This window comes from Engraulis encrasicolus, chromosome 21 (genome assembly GCF_034702125.1).
Source record: "Engraulis encrasicolus isolate BLACKSEA-1 chromosome 21, IST_EnEncr_1.0, whole genome shotgun sequence".
NCBI lineage: Eukaryota > Metazoa > Chordata > Actinopteri > Clupeiformes > Engraulidae > Engraulis > Engraulis encrasicolus.
The window spans coordinates 23,245,466-23,272,031 of NC_085877.1; the positions used below are offsets into that span (position 1 = coordinate 23,245,466).

General features: G+C 41.7%; 1 protein-coding gene and 1 long non-coding RNA gene across 4 annotated transcripts; one reads left to right on the forward strand and one right to left on the reverse strand.

Annotated features, from left to right (window-relative positions):
- Window positions 1-9,893: 9,893 nt before the first annotated feature.
- LOC134436996 (uncharacterized) lies at window positions 9,894-26,566 on the reverse strand. 3 transcript variants are annotated; one of them, XM_063186429.1, is made up of 7 exons: window positions 26,314-26,566; window positions 25,236-25,314; window positions 24,216-24,309; window positions 21,855-22,127; window positions 20,899-21,156; window positions 20,152-20,322; window positions 9,894-11,532 (listed from the first exon to the last, which is right to left on the reverse strand). In XM_063186429.1, the coding sequence occupies exons 3-7, from the start codon at window positions 24,295-24,297 to the stop codon at window positions 11,354-11,356; spliced, it is 963 nt and encodes a 320-aa protein (XP_063042499.1). In that variant the 5' UTR covers window positions 24,298-24,309; window positions 25,236-25,314; window positions 26,314-26,566; the 3' UTR covers window positions 9,894-11,353. The 3 variants fall into 3 exon arrangements, with proteins under 3 accessions (XP_063042499.1, XP_063042498.1, XP_063042500.1); XM_063186430.1 differs by lacking the exons at window positions 9,894-11,532; window positions 25,236-25,314 and adding exons at window positions 11,575-11,915; window positions 13,052-13,100; XM_063186428.1 differs by lacking the exon at window positions 25,236-25,314.
- LOC134437002 (uncharacterized) lies at window positions 14,303-15,987 on the forward strand. Its single transcript, XR_010032303.1, has 3 exons — window positions 14,303-14,390; window positions 15,070-15,222; window positions 15,950-15,987. It is a non-coding gene; the product is annotated as an uncharacterized LOC134437002 (long non-coding RNA).

Sequence of the window (26,566 nt, forward strand, 5' to 3'; positions counted from 1 at the left end):
ATGAGTATACTCAGAAGTCTTCTTGTGGATTACATTACATTATTAGTGCTTGGAGCGAATGAAAAATGTAATCGTATTAACGAGAGGCTTTGAAATGAATTAATTTAATCACATTTTAATCATATATATACATGTATACTATATCTGACTTGAGAACAGTGAGAATTATTTTTTTCACATGGATTTTGAACAATGAAAATACATAAGCTTAATCAACAAAATATTGTTTATTTTTCTTAATGTGGGTGTGTGGAGAGGGTATCAGACGTCCACTTCCTGGGAGTTACATTACATTTTATTACTTTTGGCAGACGCTTTATAACCAGAGCGACTTTCAAAAGAGGACATAATCTAGCCAACATCGCTAGCAGATACAAAGTGCACAGGAAATATAAAGAACAACAAGTGCAAGGAGTTCATATCAGGGAGGACCTGACCTGGGGCATCGACACATTGAGCTAGTGAAGAAGGCACAGCAAAGACTTTATTTTCTAAGAATACTTCTGCCAGAAGCTACTTGTGTTCTTCTACCGCTGCTCAGTGGAGAGCATATTGACACATTGTCTTTGTCTGTGGTTCCCAGGCTGTACTGTGGCTCCAGGGGGTCATAAAGACAGCAGAGAACATCCTCTTCCCTCTCTCTTCCCTCTCTGGAAGGCTTTACAGCACCCGTTATCTAAAAAAGGGAAATTCTATCCTTAGAGACATGTCACACCCAGGCCACAACCTGTTTGAACAGGTGATCTATGAAAACCAGGGTAAATAGACTGGAGAACAGCTTTTTTATCCAGCGGCCATCTCTGCACTTTCTGCTACCAAAGAATAGTTTTTATATCTATTTTTTTAGAAATATATTTTAGATATCAATCAACAATGAATGCTCAGTTTCGTTGTACGCGTTACAATGACAAATAAAAGATATTCTATTCTGTTCTACAGTATATTCTATTCTAACCAAGATCAACAGACCAGTCCAAGTCAAGTCAAGTCAAGTCAAGTGACTATATTAGTACTTTTTATTTGGTACTGGTTTTGCCGTTTTAAAAGCGTGACACATGAGTATAAAATCCAAGACATTCAATATAAACAACATCATAAAAGTCAAATTACAATGCAATGATTAGGCTATGGGGCCCTCACCCCACCCACTCAATCCCACCAAAAACCCACATAAATCACAGTATGTAATAGGCCTGCACGTATAAAACAAATGAGAATGAAAACAACAGCAAAAACAAAGCAGAGCAGCCCCACGGACGTCCGCCTATATGAAGGAACCGACAAAGAAAAGGCAAAGAAACAACATGTAAAACACAAAGACAATCGTTTACTTCAGACCTGTACCTCCAACAAGTAGCCTAGATCTGGGATTATCATTAAATAGAAAATTACTCATATTTGGACTTTCTTGCGCTATGCAGGAACAGTATGGAGTCAACTGTTCCCGGGTTACGGCGATTCCTCCTTGCTTCAATCACACGGCCAGCTGCGCTGAAAGTGCGCTCACTGGCTATACTGGATGCGAGAACACAGTGAATCCTCTTTGCTAGGGCGCGGAGCCGAGGGAAGGTGACTGACTGCCTCTGCCAAAAGTCCAGCAAACGATCGTCACAGTCGTCCAGCGTGAAGTGCGCAGCCAGGCAGGGCTGGACTGGGATCTGAAAAGGCACCGGGCACTTTTTGACACCTGAGGGATATCGGCAGATAGATAGATAGATAGATAGATAGATAGATAGATAGATAGATGAAATTCTGAATATGTTTGGGGGTAGGGGATAGAGAGAGGAGGACAACTAAGTTGATTATGTGGCCAGTGAATCTCAATGTAAAGCATTCATACGATTTTACACACACACACACACACACACACACACACACACACACACACACACACACACATTAACCGACATGGGCAGACATGTGTACACATGGACACACACACACACACAGGGGGGCACTCGCTATTCCGACATAGCGCTATTCCGACATGCCGCTATTACGACACTTTTTATCCCCAGGGTTAGGGTTAGGGTTAGGGATGTCGGAATAGTGGCGGACGGTGGAAAACGTGTCGGTATTCCGACAATAGACATTAATGTCGGAATAGCGACATGTCGGAATAGCGCCACGTAACCCACACACACACACACACACAAAGGTGTACGTTTGACTTGGCAAGTGGTGGGGACATTACGATGGGATATTGTCCATGGTAAGCTATTTTTGCAGTATATTTGTGAAAAAAAGTGGAGCGGACCAGTTAGGTTCTCAAAAGTGGACACGTTCCCTCCATCCACATCTAAAATCACACCCATGCACGCACACACAAACACCAAATTGCTCCAGTTCAGTCCACAGATATGGTCAGTGAGCCAGTTTGCTAAATGCCATGTTAACACGCCCCCCCTTTCCAAACGCCCCCAAAACCGTTTCTAGTTGTCCAGGCATAAACTGTAGAGGTAATGCAGCTTGAGACTCATCAAAAACCTAGGATTGTCATTATGTCTGACAGAGTGGGGTATTGTTTTCGGACACTCGCCATATTTTCACCACAGCTAAACCAAGTGACCGCTTCGTATTGCGCCCAACAAACACATTGCCAAAAAAGTTACGCTTCCATGTTTCACAGCACGTAATAAAGTGAGCGCGTAGCAGCGATTAACGAACAACATGCGTCGCAGCGGCTTCTTATCCATCTACCATGGAAAGACAGAGCAAGCTAAACATGGGATAACATAGTTAAAGGATACATTTTTAGATTCCTGATACTCCTGACAGTATTTTAGAGTTTAATATAGGCATCTCTGATGCTCCCTGATGCCACAGTATGAAAAGACAAGAGATGATATCGGCGAAAATGGAAAAAGATGTGTCTGAGTAAATGTTTGAAGAGCTGCAGGGAGGGCTATACTTAACCAAAATGCTCTCGAAAGGTGTCAGATTAAAGCTCAGAGTCTCCCCTTCGCAACACACATAACAAAATTAACCATCCCTATATGTCTTAAACAAGGGCCAGTAGAAAGACAGGCACCCATCTCAAAAACCTTTATTTTTGATGGAGGGGATGTTACTTTAGCGGCTGATAACCCTAACTTGGCTGAACTTCCAGAAGGGTTATCAACAAAAATGTGAACTTCAGACATGTATCTTTTAAAAATATATAAGCAACCTTTGCCCCTCTGAGTGGTACCGACATCTCACGTGGCCCGTGGACTATTTAGGGCAGCTTTAATGTTGGCACCCTGCTCACTAACGAACACAACCTGATCCAACGAAATGCTGAAGGAGGTCAGTTGCTCATCAATCTGGTCGAGGATGTTTACTGCTGTTTTGGGCAATGTTGAGTCGAACTCCAAGGGTGCAAAATACCAGACTTGCCAGCTGCCAGCTCTCCGTAATGTAATGGCATGTCAGGACGGTGTAAGACCTTCTATTAAAATCATCAGTCCACATGTCAGTGGTTATGGCAACTCCTCCATTGTCACGAAAAACAGACTTCAGGACTCCTACCTAGTCTTCTCTCTCCACCATTGCCTGTTTTTTTGGTTGATCACACACAGTCTGCCTATGTGGAAGCACTCCGTTGGCATCAACTGCGCCGTAACGGGCTCCAGTGTTGATCAGGCCTTTGGCCATTTTTGTAAACCCTTTGCCCGATATCATGTCAAAAGGGCGCAGGTCTGCGCAGCAAAATTCCACACATTCATCAACAAATTTACTCTTTACTGACAGAGGAATTTTGCTATGATCAGGTCGCATGAAGACATCTATGGTAGCATTTGGTTGCGATGACTTCCTGTCACACTTGTGCCGGACCATGGTGGTTGTGCCAGTTTTGTGGCTATCCAACACGTACATGGTTTCACATGAGTTGCACATCTCTGCAAATGACTCCCAAACTTTGCTTTTTCTGTTGGTGTAGGCTATTTGCGGAGCTTCCAATCCCCCAACTTCACCTTCTCTCTCGCTACCTACTGTAGTTCTGATCACATGGACCAGGTCATCTCTACGTAAGTTATTCAGCCAAATGTGTATATTTAATAGAAACATTGGCCTACTGGTTGAATTACAAAAGTTTTCCACATTATTATTAAATGTTAATCTCAAACGACCCGACAGACTGCAACCCGAATATCATTCAAAATATTTTTTCATGACCCGCAATTGCGGGCAACTGCAGTTACCTGCAAGCGCCCGCTGACTTCAGGCCAGCCCGCGCATCACTGGTAAGCATTATGACTGGTGCTATATAATAGGCTGTAAAATAGGCTGTCAAATGTTTCAGGTGTTTAATTTTTCCAGCAGGGCAGAAAATTTCGACCTGTACTCGCTAGCGTTGCGCTAGGTTACGGGTTTGGCCTCATAAATTGAGCTCCGTGACCCAATATCATCATAATCTAGTGCCGCAAAAAAAAAATCGAGACGATACTCGAATGAGGTCTTATTATTGCTAGCTTTGAACTGAATATTAATATTTCAGGGCAAAGCATTATAACAAATCAAAAAGATTATAATAGTAGAAAACTCCATTGACACCCCTTCATTTATTTCAGTTGGTTTTGGGGTAGGGTTAGCCAGTTGTGGCTAGTAGCTAGTTCTGGGAGTGAACACCCCCTGGTATTGGTTACAGTCCCTGGACCAGTGCGGGTTTAGGTGCCGTGCTCAAGGGAACTTAAGGCATGTATGTAGGCAGTGGAAAGGTGGTGTTTAAGCGGGTAACCCTCTTATCTAAAACCCATCTCCTTAAGGCCATGATTGTGAATGTTATTCATTAGACCAGGAAGCCTTTGACTGTTTGACTATGTGGCTATTACTTCATTAGTGCCAATTAAGAACGGGTGAAAGCGTGCTGAGCCACCACAGCACAATTCCCAACAGATTCCATATAGATGTGCACACCAACGGATACACTGAACTTAATGAGGTCCGTGCTGGATATTCATCTATCTGTGTCTTGAAGGGTATTCTCTATCTGTCTCTCTCTCTGTCTCCCCCTGTCCTTCTGTGGTTGTGGGCTCGCATTTCGCTAACGCCCCGCCTCTTTGGAGAAAACAATAAAGTTTCCCCGCTGTCAGCCAGGTCACAATAACATTTTGGGGGACTATTCTTCATTCACCATACCGATTGCAAATGAGAAAATGACAGTATAAAATGTGCTTTTGCAAGGTATTTAAATACACTTCTGTCGTCAGTGACATCATCTTGAGGCCATAAGCATGTAAGGGACCACGGGAGGACGGGAGTTAGTAGAACAGATACACTGAGCTACTTATGAGAGAGAGAGAGAGAGAGAGAGCTTTGTGTTTGTTGGCTTTCTCAGTCTCAGTAGCCAGCATTCCACATGTGAGACTTGTCACACTGTGCCTGACTTGTAGGCATAAAACACACACACACACACACACACACACACACACACACACACACACACACACACACACACACACACACACACACACACACACACACACACACACACACACACACACACACACGTCGTCCCAGGAAACACTGGTTTCTGTCACTCCTAAGTGTCCCTATCTGCAGAGAGTACATTCTCATAAGCATATTCTGTGGCCATACAGAAACATTTTTATGTTCTCCTATTTGAAATATCTATCCCTGCATTCCTTCTTTCTGAGTCATATGAAGAACCTCTCCTATCTTCTCTGAACTTGTGTAATGATCACTGCTCTGATTTTGCATGTACACTCTACTAATATAAAAAGCCCCGTCTTCCATTCTGCCTCACAGTAGACTCTTTCACTCAAACGTCTTTTTCCCGATGTTTTTTTCTCTCTCGCTTTTACGCTTTCCTGCCTTCCTCTTTCTTCTTTATGCATCCCAAACTCCCCCCATCCCCATCTCCATGGTTCCTCCCTGTCTTGCTAGGAAAGGGGGGGTCACTTGCACTCTGACCTTCTTGGTGCTCCCAGGCACGAACCCCCATCAATGCCCTCTGTGTAACAGAATTCCCAGAGAATTTCCAGACATCGTTTTGCTGTTTTGTCTCCATCTGTTCTCCAACTGACATCCATTCTCCATCCTGGCACTGCTGGCAATGTGAATCACACACGATTCTCTCTTGGTATTTCTGTGCATTCGGTTTCATTGGCTGCCAGCAATTAAGCTACTGCTGTAGGTCTCATAGCGTAGATCAGTGATTCCCAAACCTGAAATGACACTCCACTTTTTCTACTACGACCCCCTTTTGTGCCTGAATTTTTTCCGCAACCCCCCACCTCCCTTTTTCCAAATGCAAAAGCACAGTTTTGCTTAACTTTAATGTGAATCAAAAGGTACATTTATTAACCATTGAAGTGAATATCATTACTAATAATGTACAAGTATGGAAAGGTTATATGCAAACAGTACCTTCTGTCCGCGACCCCCCTATAGTACCTTTTCGACCCCCTTAGCCTTAGTGGGTCTCGACCCCCAGTTTGGTAACCACATTGACACAGATGATTATGAGGAGAGCCACATTCTTTCATCGTATCGCTACCATCGGAGGGCCACATGACCACGGATCTGACTGCAACTGGAGTTTGAGGGGCAGTTGGTTGCTCAATGCCCATATTGTTTGGAAGGAATAGAAGTGTATTCTATTGGCTAACAGTATAATTACAGGGGGTTTAGTAGTTGTCTAAAAAAGTATTGTCAGTATTTTTTTAATCATGTCTTATCTATGGGTTTCACTCAGGGAGGTGGCATGGGTGGCATAAACATAAGTCAGCTTCAGTTGACAGTTGACAAAACCATTTAATGATGTCTGTAAATTTTATAACACATTGAACATTTTACTTTAACAAACACCTACTTACAGTAACAATTATTTTTATATAGAGTAGTACATGCCCTCTGTGTGTGTGTGAGTGTGTGTGTGTGTGTGTGTGTGTGTGTGTGTGTGTGTGTGTGTGTGTGTGTGTGTGTGTGTGTGTGTGTGTGTGTGTGTGTGTGTGTGTGTGTGGATTGACACATTAAAATCCCTTTGGGTAGCATATAAAACACACTACATTACAGCAGTTTACATTTAAAGTATGTGTCATCAACATTGTTTTGAAGGCTGGGGAACACAATTTAAACCCTTTCACGATCCGTAGCCTGTTGCTTCATGGGCATGCGCACCCGAGGGCATTGTGCTAAGACAATATTCCCCTCACTAGAGCTGGGCGATATGACGATACATATTGTGAGGACGATAGAAACGTGTCTATCGTGATCATTTATATCATGATAAAAAATATTTTCATTATTACAGCTAATAAACATTTTAATATAATTTCACCTCTTAATATAGCCATTTTATGATTGTAAACATGTGCAAAAATAATTTATAAACTACGTGTGGGCCAAGCTATTTTATTTTTTTACTCCCATGATTTATTTCTGGTTGTATGCTGTCGAGAGAGCGCACGCAGTCTATTCAGTCTGTATGAGTCTGCAGTCACTCCTCAGTTGGCGCCCCCTAGAGTGCAGTACCCGGAAAAGTGCAACTGAAGCGGCTAAGCACACCGTAGCCTGGGGTACGTCATCCAGTTTACTGCCAAAGTAAAGTTCCCTCATTCAAAAAAATCTGTTTACTGCCACCAGATTTCTGCTACAGTAATAGTTGTGTTTTCAGTTGTAGTGGGGTTTGATATAACATTGATTTGTTGTATCTCCTTATAGTTGAAATAATATAATAGCGACACATTTTGGATGTGGGTGGTGAGTGACATTACTAATGTCTGAAGAAACGGAAGAACATGTTTTACCATACACGAGATGAATTAGCAATGCAGCTCCCCATTGCTTGCTAGCAGTGCTGAGTAGAGTGTGTAAACCGTTTGGATTAAAGTTGAATACTTGCAAGAAGTCCTGCGATCAAGACAGTATTTTAAGGTAGACCGTTTGGTTATTAATTTAGCCCGCTGTATGAATGTCAACTTGGGGTGTTTTTGCTGTGGAGAAGTAGTTTCGCTGAAGCAGGTTCAGCTCTTTTTCTTGGTCTGTTGCGCTATGATAGAGAGTGTGAAATACCGCTGTAAACGGTAGGCTATTTCAATGCAAGCATGTCAAACCAACAATACAATGGAGTGCACATTTCGAGTCGCGTGATGCTTGAGTAACCTGTGTGAATGCATTCACCACTTCAGTTATTTTGACAGCACTATCTTTAGTAGTACTGTAGCCTAGGATCGCTGGTTTCGTGGATGGATGTTGGTGCTGTGAAGGATACCACTGAGCTACTCTGGCAGCGTGCGTGTGTGTGCGTTTGACAGTCAACAATCGGCTTTCGCTCAGGCCATGTGTGTGTGTATGTGAGTGTGTGTGTGTGCGCACGCGTGTGTGACTACGAGCTTGTGTGTAACTGTCGCGTCCATCAATAACCAAAGCTAGTAACCGCATCTGATGATGATGGAGATGGAAGAGTCACGTGATGCTTAATAGCTCGGTGAATCCACAATTTGTATTCATATTAATGTTTTGCATTTGAGACGCAACGTGCAACTGAATGCTTGACATGAAAGTGACACCCAAACGCACACACTCCCACCACACACATTTTGGAGACTCAAACGCTTTTTTCCGTCTGTGCTTTTGCTTCTGTTTTGTACTATGATCGAGGTGAAATAACAGTGAAAGTGTGTGTTTAGGTGTGTTCATGGTGTGTAGCCTAGGTGTGTAGAAGTACATTTGGGGTTCGGTATGGTGGGTGTGCGTACTTGTGTGAGTGTCTCGCTGCTCAGATCATTCCAAAATAGTAATAAAAAATTACTTCCATCATTATTGACAGGGTCTGACAACGGCCTAATACACGACAGTGGCCTAATACACAAGCCCTCCATTAGCGCACCTAAGTATACGCGCGTGCATGCGCAAGCCCGCGCCCTCTCATAAATGAATTGCCCCCTTCATATTTCTTTGCTGCCGCCGGGTCTGCTGCTTACTCTCATGGCCGCAAATTTGCGCATCTGTGGTGTTCTTGGTCCGTGGGACTCTCACATTGGGAAACGAAATGACTGGTGAAAATAGGCGATGACCGATTTTTCTCGACCCTGTCCGTCAAATTGGCGGACTATGGAACATTTTTAAGGTAGGCTATATCGTGATACATATCGCTATCGTGATATAAAATAATCCATATCGTGATATATGTTTTTTCCATATCGCCCAGCCCTACCCCACACTATTACACTACCAGCCTGAACCGTTAAGTAAGGGTTAACGTTCGGCGAGAAGGTCGCTACCGTGGAATAGCAGCACGACAGAGAGAATCTTTAGACCACGACGCGGAGCGGAGGGGTCTTGTTCTCTCTGAAGTGCTGCTATTCCACAAAGCGACCGACTCGCCGAAAGTTAACCCGCTTATTATATGGATATACTTAAATGATTCACACATGGCGGGGACATTTCTTTAGGCCTATTTAATGTTAAGTCTATTATAGTTTTTAATTTCAAAAGATTGTTGCTGCGCAAAACAAAACAGTGCCGTTGTGGAACACCGCTAGGCAACAGCTAGGTAGCCAGGACAACAGGTGTTGTCTATCACAGTAGCTGATTAGAGTCTTGTTGAAAAGTTGCTTTAGCAGTGAAAAGTCTTGTTGCCATTGACAGCGGTCTGTTATAGACCAACCCGTCCGTTATCGAAAAATAACAGACGTGCGAACGTTGGGGAGCCCCGTTGAAATGAATGGAGCATTCGACCGATGACGTCACACCATATAATAATACAAGATAGTGTAACCAAGTGGACCGTATGTTAATTAACCCAGAAATGAGTTCCTATTATATTTGTATGTAATTGCACGACTACACCACTGGGGACTTTCACCCTCAGCGTAAACCTAACAGTAAAAGGCAACACAGGTTCTAATAGACTGGACAGAGACAGTTTCCTTCTTTTGAAGCGTAAAATGTTTTCTTTTATTTGTACAAAAATATTTGGAATACTAAATGAGCCGCACCGCATAAATAAAAACACATATCAAGACCCAGAGTTGGCAATCACCAGCGAAATTTAAGACATTGACAATACCAGGCCAACAGTGCAGGTCATCTAGTTGAAACTAAAGGTGTGGTTCACCACTCGTGTATTTCAGGTGCCTATGGTGTAAATACACACACTCAAAGACTCACAGGCACATCACGCAAAGTGATTCAATCACAGCAATCCACTAGAGCTAGTCTAGGCTACACACAGGTGCGTCAAGTCAATTTACACTCACTACGATACTAGACACCTGCTCGGTTAGCGACTGGGTTAGTAGCCAAAAGAATCAAAACATGACTGGTTATTGCTGGTGGCCAACCCATAAAACAAAAGGACAGGAGAATTTAATAGCGGTCGGACAGAAGGAATGCCACTAAACAAAACAAACAAAAATATAAACTTAACTAGGGCAATACAGCGGCAGACAATCGGCCTACATTTCACATCGTACCCCGACGGATATGGGAAAACAGGCAAACATTAGTACAGTGCCAGTATATAAAATAAAATGTTTTACAAAATTACATACAACATACAGCGGAACATGAACACATACCTTACATCAGAGGACACCGGACACAATGGGCACGTAAATGATCCAAGCACCAGAGGGCAGGGGATAAGTCTCTGGACGCCACGGGGATCTCCAGCTAGCCTGTTAATCAATCGTATTTTAATTACACAGTTCTACAGGATTGCATTTCTCTAAGCATAAACTGTTGGTACATACCTTGCTCGGCAGCCCAGAGCCCAACAGCAGCAAAACCTCACCACAGAGGGACCTCCAGCTAGCCACCTCTCTCAGCTGTTTTTATAGAAACAAAGGCCTAGGTGCCAATACCGATTGACCATTCATAGGCTAGCGGAGACTGAGTTCCGTGACGTCATTTAACTACGGCAGATGACCAGGGACAATATTCATTGTACGTGGACAGCCGTTACATTCAGGTGCGCCCTGCTACAATAGGATTGACTGACAGTCCCTAAATGTTAAACTGGCTCTGGCAGCTAGGCTATATCGCCGGTTGCACAGCCTGTAAGAATAGCATTGTGTCTAAACAAACTGTGCGCTACCAAAGGTCTCTATGCCTCGTTGTATATGTCAACAACCCCGCGATTCTACGAAATGAAGTTTTTTGCAACTTTGAGCAAATAGAGATTTATTGGCAAAATCAGTGCTGACATACTCGCTGCAAAAGAGAAATGTTACCATTGGCTAATTAACGGTGGATTTATGAATGCAAGGCACGAATGTAGTTGAGGTATGTGCCCAGACTTAGCATAACATGACATGTTACAAAGTTATTTTCTGAGGGCTCCTAGGTTAGAATTAAAACACAATGAAAAGTTCCTTGGGGAGTAGGTCTCCTGGGGGGCTGGTCATTCTTTGGAGTTGCTCTTTGCCACATCAGGGGTTGCCGTGTTTGGCTTAAGGTCCTTGGGTAGCTTTCCTCTTTTCAGCCGTCGGCACTTGCAGCAGACGATGACTAACAAGATAGTCAGGATCAGGATGACCAGAGCAGCGCACACTAGCACCACCAACAACACCTCAGAAGGGCCTGAGAGAGAGAGAGAGAGAGAGAAAGGGGGGGGGTGGGGGTTGTCAAGATAAGGATGTGGAGAGAGGACTCACTATTTTCACATCACCTCGCAAAGGCAGATAGGTGAAGTTAGCTGATGAGACGGCACTAACGAGTGCGCTGCCCAGCACATTGTATGCTATGATGATTCTATGGCGGGAGTTACGTTCACCATGTTAGCGCTTAACATATGCATGCTATTTGAGCGGTGAATGACTGCCAGACGGCGGAATCGTAAAATATTAATACATCTAGAGACCGCATATCATACCTGTCAACCAAACAAAGAGTCGGCTCTGTAGAAATTGCAGAGCATATGCAGAACAAGAGGGAGGGGGAGAGACGGTCAGCCACCACAAAACCTTAAAAAAATAGGAAAAATAAAAACTCGGCTCCCAAAATGGCTCCCATTGTGGAGCCGGTTCCTTTCGTTCACTTCAAAGAGCCGGCTCTTCCGTAGAACCGACTCATTTGCGACCGACACATCACTAGTTGGTGGAGCTTAGTTCCAGTTGCAGGAACATAAGGCCTAAGTATGTCCTTCAGATAATCTGGAGCCATTCCTGCAGTGCTTTTGTAGGGATGGGTCAAAGCTTTGTGCTTGATCCGGGCAGCGGGTGGTAGCCAGTGCAACACGATGAATAGAGGAGTAACATGGATCCTTCACCTTCTGAAGGTGATCCAACCGGATGACATACAGTGGTGCTCATATGTTTACATACATATGACAATATTTCAACACAGAAAGCCAAATCAACCCGTCATTAGCTTCAGAAAGAATAAAATGAAGTTTTTGAGCGACTGTCTCACTCTCCTGATCTCAACATCATTGAGCCATTCAGGGGAAACCTCAAATGTGAGGTTCCAGCAAGACACCCAAAATATGATAGGAAACAACCATTCTGCCAGGAATAATGTGCTGTTTAGTCATCTGAGAACATTAAAGCCTTATCCACAACTACCACAAACAATTTAGAGCGGTCCTTGATGCTAAACAGGGCCATATTCAGCATCAGAAACTAGGGTATGTAAACTTTTGAGCAGGGTTATTTGGGTAGTTTGGGTTGTGATCATGCTTTTGAAAGAGTAATCACAGAAGATTGCTAATAAATATCTTAAGCCAGTCACTAGCAATGAGTAAAAAAAAAGGTTTTTGTGTAATCCTTCACATTTTGTGAGAAATTGCCAAGAAAGCGTATATTCTGCTGGGGTATGTAAACATATGAGCACCACTGTAAATGATCTTATTCAATTCTATTATCTTCTTTTCTATTCTATTGTATTCTATTCTATTCCACTATTATCAATCGTTTATAATAAGTTATAAAATGTATAATGTAATGTAATGTAAAATGTAATGTGTACTCTCTCCCTTCTGTGCTAGACAGACAGGCACGCACACAAACACACACGGCAACATTCTCTCCCTCTTTCTGTCTGTTGCTCATCCACAAATTTTGTGTTGTATTCTGTTATTTAGACTAAATAAATCACTTACCATGCAGTTGAACTTGCTACTGCAAAGATTTATTTTACAGACACACGATCTGTGGAAACATGTAAGATGTGTTTACATTTAATTTTTCTCCTGCTGACTCGAAACTGAAATGGAATGACTTTGACTCAACTTGCCAACCTATGACTTCTGACTTTGTATGGACTTGCCTTGTCTTGTCTCAACTTGACTTACTTGTGACTTGCCCAAAATTTACTTGCTACCACCTCTGCCCAGCTGGATGTAGTGGTGACCCAGCTGGATTACGTAATTTACAGTCACTTGCCTTGTTTATATAGCCTACAAATCCAGACGCGCCTAGTGGCCGCAAATTGAATTTGCTACCGGGGGCAGTCTAGCCACCTCTGGTTGTTCTGCGAGGCTGAAATTCGAAAGGCGACCCAAGGAGTACCGGCCAGTCAAATCGTGAGGAGCGAGATGCGGGGCTGGGCTACCTAGTAACAACACAACAGAGCTTTCAGAACATACACGCTCCTTGAAACTGCTAGCACTAGCCTAGCAATGAATGCATCTGACCTCCACCACAGCGACTAAAACGAGTTACCTAATAAATTGTAGCCTAGAAATCTAGACGCCCCTAGTGGCCGCAAATAGGGTTTAGCTCGCTAGGCTATTGTTTATATACTCTAATTCAAAAATCCTTTGTGTTTGTTTCATTGGTTATTTTGTACAAAGAATGATACTTAATGGTAGACACAGGGATAGGCTGGGGCCCCCAGGCTACAGGATGCTGGAGGCCCCCCACAGGAGGCAAATATTGCGACAATTTGCTTTTTTTGTCTTTTTCGACTTTACTTGATAGTACAGTGTGAGAGGTGGACAGGAAGCGAATTGGGAGAGATGGGGAGGGGTCGGCAAAGGACCCGGGCCAGGAATCGCACCCAGGTCAGCCGTATGGCAGGCAAGTGCCCTACCGGTTGGCCACGACAGGGCCTCAACAAATTACATACTGCCCTGCAAAGGCATAGTGCAGTAACTACACCGTAAAAAATAGAATTACGCATTGTTCAAGTAATTACATGTTCACAATTGAATGGACAGGAAATATGAATTATTATTAACCAACAGAAAAATCCACATCAAACCGATAGGTTGCATCTCAGTGATATGTGAATATAAAATAGTGAATATTGCAAATTGAAAATACTTAATTGCCACAACTGTTTATTCAGCGCATGCGCTTGTTGGCCACGACACAGGGTGGCAACAGTGTTTCCTGTCAACATGGGAAGGGCTGGCAGTGGCAGGCAACATGTGTTCCAGTTCCACTCCGGTTGAAGTTTTCTCAACTTTGTTTGCAGGATGGCCAAATTTCGAAAAGGTACGTTTTTAACAGGCTGTAAGCAAGTGTACAACATTGTGTCCTGTTAAAGAAGTAATTTAACATGTCTGTGTGTGTTTTTATGAATGACAAGATTTCGTTTCACCATGTGCTAGTTTTGAACCAGTGTTTGCTAATGGGCTAGCTCATATGGCATTCATGTTAGCTAACTGTCGAGCGAATTCCTGCAGGAATGTTACGGACCGGCTGTTTATTTATCTCATTTAAAAACTGTCAATGCATCTGTGGTACAGTATATGGCCCTCTTATTTAACCAGCGCGGTATTTCTGATTTCAATTTGTGGCATGTAATGGAAGCTGACCGCATTAGTCCAATGCCACACTGCCAATCCACCTGGAGTAGCCATGTCATTTACTGGTAATGGTAACATTAAGGACTCAAAGTTTCTGTTCTCATAGTCTGTGCTTTTTTGTTACTGTTCAGCTGTTAGTAGGCTGAATAGTAGCGTGCGTCTGTGAGGCTGTGTATGCTATTGCACACGTTTGTCTTTTGTTTTTGTTCATGCATTCACTTCTAACTTGTGCACATCAAATGAGCTAGCAATTAAAAGTAATCTTCATGCAATGTTATGTTGGTATGCTATGTGGCTCCTAGCAAAAGGCTTTTTCTTATGGATGCTAAACTTATTTCAAAATATCCTTTCTGATTATGTTTCAGATAAGAGCACCACATCTCCCATGTTCTTCAAGCACTGTGGTTTCTCCTTAGACCAGGACAATCTTCCCTGAGTGACACCAGGAGCTTCACCATAGGAGACCCCAAAAGGGAGTTGTGCCTTAAAGTCACGCCTTGTAAGATATCATCACAAAGGTGCGCTTTAGCTAATTTAGCAGTTGAATTTCATATTCAAATGTGAATGTTGTGCTTTTTTCAAGAAATATGTTTTAAAAGGGACTTTTCAATAAAAAAAACACCTAGAAAATCAACATTAGAGGTGCACTGCAATGATTTTAGTTGTTAATTTGCAGAATTCAGGCCACCCATTCACAAATGTTAGCTTTTTTAACAAATAGTCAACACTACTATTACATTGCAAGTGTTCATTATAAGGTGGGAAATTTGCATTTTACATGCATGAAAAGGGGGGGTGCTCTCCATGGTTCGCCATTTTGAATAGTTCAATTTTTTCATTATGAATATTCAAGAAATATTAAATTTGGCAATAGGCAGAAAGGTTTCAATGAGCAGCATAGTTGCAATGCCTACTCTGGCCACAATCTTACACAGTGCACCTTTAAGTGTTCTGGTGTTTAAGTTATCAGATCATAGCTTACTGCTTAAAGCCATGTGTCCTGATTTTATCTTAACCCAAAACGTCACATAATTGAGCATCCATACCTCGTACGCTGTTATGGTCCTTTAGTGGAACTATATGTACATAATATTCTCAAGGCATGATTGTCACAGTTGGGCATTGCTTGGCTAAGTATTATTCTTGTTGCTTGCCATTATAGGTTCTTGAAAGTAGAGAGCAGTGTCTATGTTAAAATCATGGTTGCTGGCATCAATTAATTGAATCATTACTGTCCTTTGACAGCTGACCTTGTTGGGGGAAGGCTCTGGGTGACGCTGAGGATACATTGCTGACCGATCATGGTGAGTCTTGTGTTATTGCCAAATAAGTCATAAATTCTAACTCTATAAATGTGTTTGTGTATAATTTATTGCACTGCTACATAAAATGAAGGGAACACCTAAACAATGAAATGCAACTGTCAGTCAATCATACTTCTGTGATCCCAACCTGTCCAGTTAAGCAAAATGCATTTTGAATCCATTTTGCTTACTGTTCCTTTCTAGCTGAGTATTTCGTTGGAACAGTATAGTTGCTGGGGAAAATCTTTTAATATTGGAGTAGAAAGAAAATTAATAAGTGAAACGATTTTTGCTATAAAGAAGTGTTTGAACTCTAACTCTGACCAAACTGATGTTTTTTCTTGCTTTTTTGACATAGACCTCTGACATCCTCAGGCACCGCAAAGATGCTGCTCTTCGAGGACTTCCAGTATTTCTCTGTGAGGACCCCAAGGAACTTTTCAAAGAGTGCCTTGTAAGTAGTCATTAGCATCAGACAGGAACTTTTTCCAACAAATCATATAATGGCATACAGTGCCTTTATGTTTCATACTATGTACATTATACTCATGCACACTCAGACTGAAAGTGTGCTGACATGCACGTAGTACAGAGTAATAGAATACAATAGAGAATAGAACTGGAGATTTAGTCTAAGATGGGGTAATGAATAGAGGAGGGGTGGATGTCTTTGTTGATTCACCTGTGGCACCTCCCTAAGGGCAACAATTCAAACTTCAGTGATGAGGTAACTGCCATTGATCGGGTGGGGGGTAAATGAATAGAAATTCAAAGTGAAACATGCAGTGGCAGGGGGTTGAGTGGCAAAGACTGAATAAGTGAGTGAGTTTGTGTATGTGGTGGTGGTACTGGCGTTTCTCCTGGCATCCCCTCCATGCCCTGGACACTGCCGGGGGACATAGCAAATCTTCTTGCCACACATTGACCTTTGACAACCACTAGCTGAGCAACTTCAGTGGATTATACTCTGCCTCATTTAAACCTACATTGCAGAAGAAGGGGGTGAGGTGAGGGTGGAATGGTCTGTGGATGCCACCTGCTGAAAAAAACTATTTCTGGGGCATACTTTGGTTATTACCTCCAATTGCTACTCATTGGTTGAAATTTACAAACTGTAGACAAAATGAATTCACAGTGATTGCTTCCTTGCTGGTAGGTTGTCAGGGAGTTACATTGCTTTCGGTTTGATGTTCCCTTTATTTGTATAATAGTGTCATGTAATGGGACCCAGCCCTATGAGTTTCATCATGAGTAGGTGGTACAGGAGGGGGCACAGCAGATTTACAAAGTCAATGTGAGAGTAAAAATACTTTTTTGTGCTTTTGTTGTCTGCAGGAGGCCGATGCAGGTGGTGTGGCTCTCCAGGGTGTGGCTGTGGGCATTCTATATGTTCATGAAGACTGGGGTCCAGGTACATCTACGCGAGTGCAAAACATTGCCGTCATCCTCGAGGAGAGTTGGTTTGCAAGATATCCCAGATACCCCAACTGCTCTGGCATACCTTTTTGGCATACCTTACCTTTTTTTCCTTTATGCCCTGAATATCTCCTACCCAAAGGCTCTGAAGTATACCTTCGATACTTTGCAAAATGTCTTCATGGAGATTTGTCTCAAATGTACACGGCGTGTACAATCTCTGAAAAACAAACTGGCACTGTAAGACTGACGGCGAGGCTGTAATGTCAAGTTCCCATGACTGCCTATTTCTCACAATGTTGGAGTATGGCTATATTTCTGAGGGAAAAAATGTGGATGACATTTGAACTTAGCTTATACTGTAAGACTGAAGACGAGGCTGTATTTTGAAATGTGTGGCGGTTACATCAAGTTCCTTTGATGGCCTATGCTCCCACGGTGTTGGAGTATGACTACCTTGTATTTCTGAGGGGAAAATGTGGAAGACATTTTAACAAACTTGCACTTGAAGAGTGAATACAAGGTTGTATTTTGAGATGCATACTGGTTACGTCAAGTTCCCCTTGATGACCCATCTTCTCACAGTGTGGAGTATCGCTGAGTTTTACCTCCTTACTTGGGCTATACTAGCCTGGTTCTCACCGATGGTGCGGGTGTGTACACAAACCAGCATCTGGTAGCGTTGCCATTAACATGCTCTTCTGGAGTCGAAAATAAATGGTGCATTTATTGCAATTCACCACCAACATATTTCAACTCGCCACCAACAAATTCCTCCAAAAATGTTTTCGGTTAATCTCTAGAGTCAATGTGAGCAGCCGTTGATCTTTAAGCAACAAGTGCTCCGTTTATTCTCTACTCGAGAAGAGTGTGTTAAGGGCAGCGCTATGAGACGGATGTGTGTGTAGCTCCACTCCACCGGGGTGCTCCGGAGCTACACTTGCGCACCGTCGGTGAGAGGCAGGCTAGGGGTATACTGGCCTTCAAAGGCAAAGTGCAGTAATTGAGTTCAAACTGAGAAGGGTGTTCATTACACCACCTTTTATGTTGAAAAAAAGACTAGCGGTCCAAATGTGTCCCGTTTTCAGAGATTTTGCCATGTCAAATTTGAAGTAACTACAACATCCAGTCTTAGGCCTTTTTCTCAGTTTGAATGTTAATGTAATTACTGCACTTTCACTTTGTATGGCGGTATAACAATTTCCCATCATTATTTTTTCTTTTACATTATGTTTTATTTACCAGACATGTTAAACCTTATGTTACTTAGGTGCAGGGCCATGTTCTGAATTGGCAAATGTGTATTTAGGCTGTGTATGGGTCAATCAGTGTCTCAAACTTGTAGCTTGTGTTTCAGAACTAGTAGAGAGCAAGTAGATATGAATGGCATGACACCCCAATTACAACTGCACTTAATATTGCAGCTTGGTCTGTGAAACCAAATTTAAGTTCTGAAGGGCCACATTTTGTTTAAAGACACTAAACCCCATTTAGCCTTCTATTTCCTGCTTAAAAAGACAGAAAATGGTTATGCTCTTAAATTGTATGAATACTTTTGATTCTGTTCAAAAGTACTTGTTGAAATAAAAACAAAATCAAAGTGTGAAGTTTGTTGTACATTATTGAAATGTTGTGAATGTCTATTCAGCAAAAGGACTAATCTGTGCTGGTATAATGAGGAATTGAAAATGGACTTAATTAAGAATTCTTAATAAACTTTACAGTGTTATCATAGTTGAGATTATCATGGGAACATCGTTGGCAGAACGTGCCGACTGTTCAGTAGAAAGACGAATTTGTGTTGGTAGAATGAGGAAATGAAAATTGATTGAATTAAGAATTCTCAATAAATATGACGGTGTATTCATAATTGAGATTATCATGGGAACATCGTTGGCAGAACGTGCCGACTGTTCAGTAGAAAGACGAATTTGTGTTGGTAGAATGAGGAAATGAAAATTGACTGAATTAAGAATTCTCAATAAATATGACGGTGTATTCATAATTGAGATTATCATGGGAACATCGTTGGCAGAACATGCCGACTGTTCAGTAGAAAGACGAATTTGTGTTGGTAGAATGAGGAAATGAAAATTGATTGAATTAAGAATTCTCAATAAATATCACGGTGTATTCATAATTGAGATTATCATGGAAACATTGTTGGCTAAACCTAAAATTCTAAATGCAGAAGGTTGCCCTGTTTTTTTAAATAGTCTCAACTATTTTTTTTTTACAGTGTACATCAACATTGAAAATGCCTTCAAAGCCTTGGTGTTAGGATGGATATTGTAGTTGCTGCACATTTGACAGAAACAATGCGTTTTTCCATTATGAAATGTTGATTAGATTGTGGAAATGGATCTACAACCAATTGGCAGGATCTATCAATTTTTATGGGGATAAAGTTAGATAATTTCGATTGTGTGTTCTGCTGCTGTATGCCTTTGTCCATTATATGTATTTGATGTTAGGGATATGCCACAACAAATTCCTATCAACTGTGTTGACATGGCAATAAACTTGAATCTTGATTAAGCTATGTAATTTGAACCTGAAATAATCCCCAAAAAAGACTCACAAGAGGAACGAACATTGAAACACACACAAAAGGGGTTCAGAGATATCAAAAATTACACACAATGATGTTCGGGCCTTTTCTGGGTTCCAGTCCAGTCCTGTACACAGTTACTGTGTGCTTTTGCATTCCTGCATACTGTACCATACCTGCTTTCCCACATGTTGTCTCGCACTCCTCCTTGGTCTCGAAGCGGTTGCCATTGCCGGCACAGCCGCCGTACCAGAAGAGGCTGCAGCTCTTGGTGAGGCTGTCGTAGTACCATTGCAGAAAAAACTTCACACACGTGCCCTCCTCTTTGGGCAGCTGACACACATCCGCTGGGGAGAGAGAGAGAGAGAGAGAGAAAGAGAGAGAAAGAGAGAGATAGATAGATGGAGAGAGGAGAAGAGCAATGGAAGGGAGGAGATGGGAGAAAGAGAGGGAGATAGAGATGGGGGAGAGGAGAGATGTGGGAGATAAGGAGGGAGATGTGGGGGAGAGATCAGACTTTGAGTAGATAAAGCTTCATAGCATTCAAACTAACAATGTTATTGTATATAACTTGTGTTATTTCTTCACGATTACAACATGGTTATAATAATAACATTTTTAAATGTGGGGTTTCACGATGGTGCTCCAAAGGAGCAAGTGCCTGGTCGGCACGCCCATAGCACTGCCCCTGTAAATGTGGAAAGATATGAAATTATGCACAGTACAAGCCATATACTGTAAGTCATGAGTCTTTTTTGCACGTGCCGTCCTAACAGATTACCCATGTCTCTCGAGAGCGTAGTTGTTTGCCAATTAGTTGGGGGATTCAATTGCAACCGACAAAGCAGCTACTGAAGTCTTTGGAAAATGCACTCCTGGGCTCATAGAAGTTGATGTAACAATGGCATTTGAAAGTTTTGTACCAGATTTTGGGCACGATATGGTGACGTCATTGCTGTCCTCCACATCCTCCTTCAACTGGTCATTGGTCAGCCTACATCTGTACTGGTCCTTTGTTCTGTGCAGAGTGGGCATGAAAGGGTTAATCGTCTCATTCATCACTCTGTTGTTGTGGAACCAGGAGAGGGTGGAGAACCCTTTAGTTCCCCCGGGCACACAGTGGAGGGTTCCTTCACCGGATGAGGAACACACCACGGCCAACGTTGGAACCAGAACCTTGGCTGTGGAACACAGAGATCAGAACAGAATTGCTAAGGTTAAGGTAAGGTAAAACCTTTTCAGGTAAATCAGCTACAGCGGAAGAGAATGCCCCTTTACACATATTAACTATACAGAGGTTGTACAATGAAACTGAAATAGCTTTAATTTTAGTGTGGGAAGTTTCATGGATAAATTGGACCACCCTGGTGGCCAGTCTTCATTCATTGCACATTGCACCAGGAAGAGCACAGTGTGAAGGTTCAATTAACAAGTGTTAATTGAACAAAGCACAATTCTGCTCAAAATATTGCAATTCACACAACATTATGGGTGACATATCAGAGACATTATCAATGGACAAACTAAACTGTTGGTGCACGTGTTGCTGGCATCTTTGACCAAGACAGTTAGTAAGCTCCACAGGGTCAATATACACGGCTGGTCACCCAAACATCCGTGTTGGAAAGCTTACTCTTGTGTCCACAGTTTTGTACTGTTCTAATAGCAACAGGACACTTTGAAATTTGCTATAATATGAAGATTTGGAACATAAATAAACATTTATCATTTAGCTGTAACGAAAAATGTCAAAAGTGGCTCAACCCTCCGGGTCTTCCCTATAGTATATAGGCCTATATATATATATATATATATTTTTTTTTTGGTGCATACCTCACTGTTCAATTCTGTAGGCCTGCATGATAAGGTGGGTACTTACGGACTACAGAGATCTCCTTTGATTGAGTTTTGAGTAATTCTCCCTCAATGCTCCGGTGTTCAGCGCTGTAGGTGCAGGACATTGCAGTGGTGACGTTCTTCAGTGTGAGTGTGCCTCTGTCGTCCACGTCTGCAAAACCCTTCACTGTGCCGTTCCTCCGCTCGTAAATGACGTCGTTATCACATTCCCACACCAAGGTGTCGCCATCTTGTTTGGGGGAATTTAGTGAGATAATCCAGGAGTCTCCCTCCAACAGCCTCTTAGGAACCGCAGCTAAACAAAGAGCAGAAAGGGTTATAACTGCAATAAGTCTCTGTATATGTCGAAAATTGATTTTTGTAAGGTTGTCTTTACAGAAATGTACAAAAATGTCTGTACATTCACTTAATATTAGTCAAGTCAAGTCAGCTTTGTTGTCAATTTCTTTACATGCACTGGTCATACAAAGAGTTGAAATTACGTTTCTTGCTTTCCCATGCAGATATAGACATACTTTAGGTATAGACATAGACAGAATAGACATAGACAGTACAGTAGGTAGGCTACTGATACAATACACAGCGAGACAAGACTGGACAACAGAAGATATAATGAGGACATGGGCCTACTGTATATTTTAGAAAAGAGCTTATTTGTTGTGCATTTACAATAATGTCCTGTTGCAACAATTCTGACATGGTAATAGTAGCATTGTGAAATATTTGAAATGTCAACCTGAATATGAACTGTTACATTATATTTTATTTCACTTAGCTGACGCTTTTTTATTCAAAGCGACGTACAGTTATTATTTTTCAGGGAATTGGTTACAGTCCCTGGAGCAATGTGGGGTTAGGTGCCTTGCTCAAGGGCACTTCAGCCATGGATGGAGATGTAGGGAGAGGTCAGGTGGGACTCGAACCTACAACCCTTGATTGAAAGGCCAACTCTCTAACCACTAGCCACGGCTGCCCATGATCATATGAGTCGAGAAAATACATTTAAAAATCAAATGATATGAATTGTGTATATTTAGAAACACACTTCAACTAGTGTCCTTGTATAGTGTGTTGATGGACATTTCCAAATTATCAAGCCACTTTTTTGACAGAGGTGAGCCTTCTTCTCCATTCATTTCCATTTCTCAGGTCTACCTCCAAAAAATGGCTGCCACGGATTGCCGTGAAAAGGGGGCGGGGTCCCCTCTACTGTTATGTTCTACCTCTATGACTGAATGGGACTCATTAGTTTGACGCCATGTCGGCCAGGAGGATGGGCGGGATTTTTGTTGTGCGGATGGGCGGGATTTGGGTTGTGCGTAGCCTACTCGTGGATTTGGGAGCTCGTGCACAGCTGTAGTGCTGGGTGGTTTTGTCGATACACAAAAACATTAGGCTTCTTTAATTCTCAATTGGCGTGCACGAGGGTTGTTTTGTCCACATACAAAAACATTTCTTTAATTCTCAATCATAAATATTCCACGCCTCAATTCGAATACGCCTCATTTTCAATTCTAAATCAGTGGCACACGGCAAAACTGTTCGGCTATTAGTAACAGATAAATTGCACATGACGGGACTGAATGGCGGTACTACTTACCACCACCATCAAATTCTAAGTAGTCATTATGACTATGATCTTCTCCATATCTCTCATTCCCAGAAATATAGGCATTTTACTCTGGCCAGTGATAAATACTAGTTTATTATTTAGTAAATATTCATGATAACATTGAATTTGAGCAGCATAGTTGCAACACCTACTCCGGCCACCATCTTACACAGTGCCCCTTTAAATGGTGGAAACTCAGATTAAAAAAGGCAAAGCAAAATCAAATTGTGCATAAAATAAAAGATAATTGAATGTTGGCACAATTATTTCCTTTCAACAAAACTCTAAGAACACTATTTAAATACATCATGATCAATATTATATTTAATTTAGGGATTAAATTAGAGTCACTTGTTTACAAAGATGACCAGCATATCTCAACTTAAAAGCAGTTTTAACAAACAAAGTCACAATATTTCTTTACAAAGGTTGTGGCTATACCATTTACCATTAACGAATTTAAACTGGGCACATTTTGATTAATTTACAGTCACTTGCTATGTTCATGTACAAGCTCAAAAACTCATTGTGTTGTGTCAAGGTTGATTTTGTTCAGAGAACGTAATATAGCAGAAACCGAATGCATTATGAAATGTTGATTAGATTGTTTAGATGGGTCTACAACTGATTGGTGGGATCTATCAATTGTTATCTGAATGAATAAAGTACGACCATTTGGATAACGTTATGTAATTTGAACGTGAAATAATACAAACATGACCCCCAACATTAAACCACACACAAAAAAAAACATTAAAAAAAATTACCCACGTTTTAATAGACTGAACTTCAAAGCATTCAAAGGAACACCACAAAGAGTCCACAGAAACATCAAGACGATGTGGAAGTCCATCTTCAAACCCCTCTTGGAAAAGGAAAAATCAAGACAATATTCAACTGTGAGACATCTCATGTGTATGTGTGTGTACGTGTGTGTGCTTATATACTACATGTATGTGGGTGCTCACATCAGCTTGGATAAGTGTGTGTGTGTGTGTGTGTGTGTGTGTGTGTGTGTGTGTGTGTGTGTGTGTGTGTGTGTGTGTGTGTGTGTGTGTGTGTGTGTGTGTGTGTGTGTGTGTGTGTGTGTGTGTGCGTGCGTCTGTGTGTGTGTGCGTGCGAGAGAGAGAGAGAGAGAGAGAGAGAGAGAGAGAGAGAGAGAGAGAGAGAGAGAATGGGTGCAGTGTGTGTGTGTGTGTGTGTGTGTGTGTGTGTGTGTGTGTGTGTCCTGATGCCTGGTAGTCAGGTCAATCAAAGGGCAACTGAATCTAGCGGGAAATGGACGTCTTCTTTGTCATCATATCTCTATCTCAACTGCCCCCTAGTGGCACATTGTGTTAAAGGACATGTAATTTGCCAAAAGTAAAGAACAACTGGGTGCTAACTCTGTAAGAAATAACACAAAAGAAATTAAGGACAGCACTCCTTCTTCAAATAACTCCTACTTTCTAACAATTGCACACAGGGTCCCTAACATTTATCTAATACAAATTTCTTTTCTCAAGTAAATATTCTAAAAAAAACTGCTCTTGCCAAAGGAGTTCCACGGGAGTATATGCCACACTCATAATGGCTGTGATACTATATAACATAACAGAAGTGGGCTGTTTTTTTGGGCTGCAACAATTTACAGAAAACATTTTATTATATTAATCTTCAGTATTAGATTTGTTTACCTGTACAGACTAACGTATACACAAAAAAGTACTGAAATGCATGACCTATAGCAAGTATAAAAGAAAGACAGAACTGAAATGCATTCTCGCAGGAAAATGCTAAAAGTGGGCTTACCTACAGCTATATGCTGCAGGAGGAAGCATATTCACAGATATGGGTAGCGAGTCTGCTGGTAAACATAACCTTTGGAACACTGAAAACACAGTTAACTTAACCCATTGATGCATATAAAGCACTTGCAAAAAAGTCTCCTGAATGCCTAAGCCCTTTTTTGGAAAACTAGCCCTTAGCCTATAAAAAACGAAATATCTCAGCCTCTGAAGCACATAAAACATGCAATAAGTTACTCTAACATACCAAGATTTTTAAAATAAAATCATCTTAAATCTCATGAGTCTGAATGTTTCGTCATGCAGCTCCAGACAGACGCCAGGGCCAATGTTGCGCAACACAACATCCAGCATCAATGGGTTAAGTCAAGTCAAGTCAATTTTATTTATAAAGCATTTTAAAATACAACAGAGGTAGCTGTCCAAAGTGCTGGACAAGTAAGAGGACTTGAAAGAACCCATAGAACACACAGACCGACATACATTGAGGACCCAGTGCAAATACAAAGACCACTTGTCGATAAAAGAGTCACAAGCAGTAAGATCTAAAAACTGAGCATCATGTAGAAACTTAACACTGTAGCATTGTTGTCATATAGGCCAGCAGCATAATTACAAAGATGATAGTTGTTGATTGCCCGATACACCAATTATTTTAGAATTTCCCACACATTTTGAGCGCCCCCAAAAGATTCATCAATGTCAATCCACCTAGTCAGGCAGACATGTTAAATCTCCTGTGGTAGCGCAGTTGTTGGGTTTTCCTCGTCCGATGAGTCAAACTGTACTGTTAGAATAATTTAGACTTACTGCAGTAAGCTATGTTACATCTATGCATTTTTAACCTTAAACTTGGGTGCATCACAAGTATTTGCTAAATTGGACACATTTCCCATGTAAAAGTGCCTTTAATGTGGGTGCATCACAATTATTTGCTAAATTGTGTAGAAATTTCCCATCTAGGCGTGAAATTTTCATAAAAAAAGAATGCACTAAACAGTACTAAATGTTGTCATCCACGAATACCATGTGCCAAGTGGATCAATAATTCAAAGTTAGAAAATAAATGGATGGTCTCTCACCTCTTCTCAGTCCTCTAATAGCCAAGTAGCATAGAAGAAATTCTCAATCACAATAAATCTAAAGTTGACCTACCAAAAGGCAGGTCATTTATTTTGCGAAACTTAAGAGATTACAACCCTACTGCCCTGTGGGAGAGTGATTTCCCCAACAGGGTTTTCTAAAACTAAAACTAAAAGGAGACAAACCTCCTTAGCAAACAATATCAAATCGCAGACCCCAAAGTAAAAGTTAGAGGATGAAAGTGAAAGATGA

What these genes read in the sequence shown, in the direction of transcription:
- LOC134436996 (XM_063186428.1), bottom strand. Translation starts at nt 24,297, where the DNA reads ATGGACTTCCACATCGTCTTGATGTTTCTGTGGACTCTTTGTGGTGTT. An exon ending in GAAGTTCAGTCTATTAAAAC is followed by an intron (nt 22,128 to 24,215) that starts GTGGGTAATTTT and finishes CTCTTTGTTTAG; the next exon opens with CTGCGGTTCCTAAGAGGCTG. An exon ending in CATATCGTGCCCAAAATCTG is followed by an intron (nt 20,323 to 20,898) that starts GTACAAAACTTT and finishes CTCTCTCCCCAG; the next exon opens with CGGATGTGTGTCAGCTGCCC.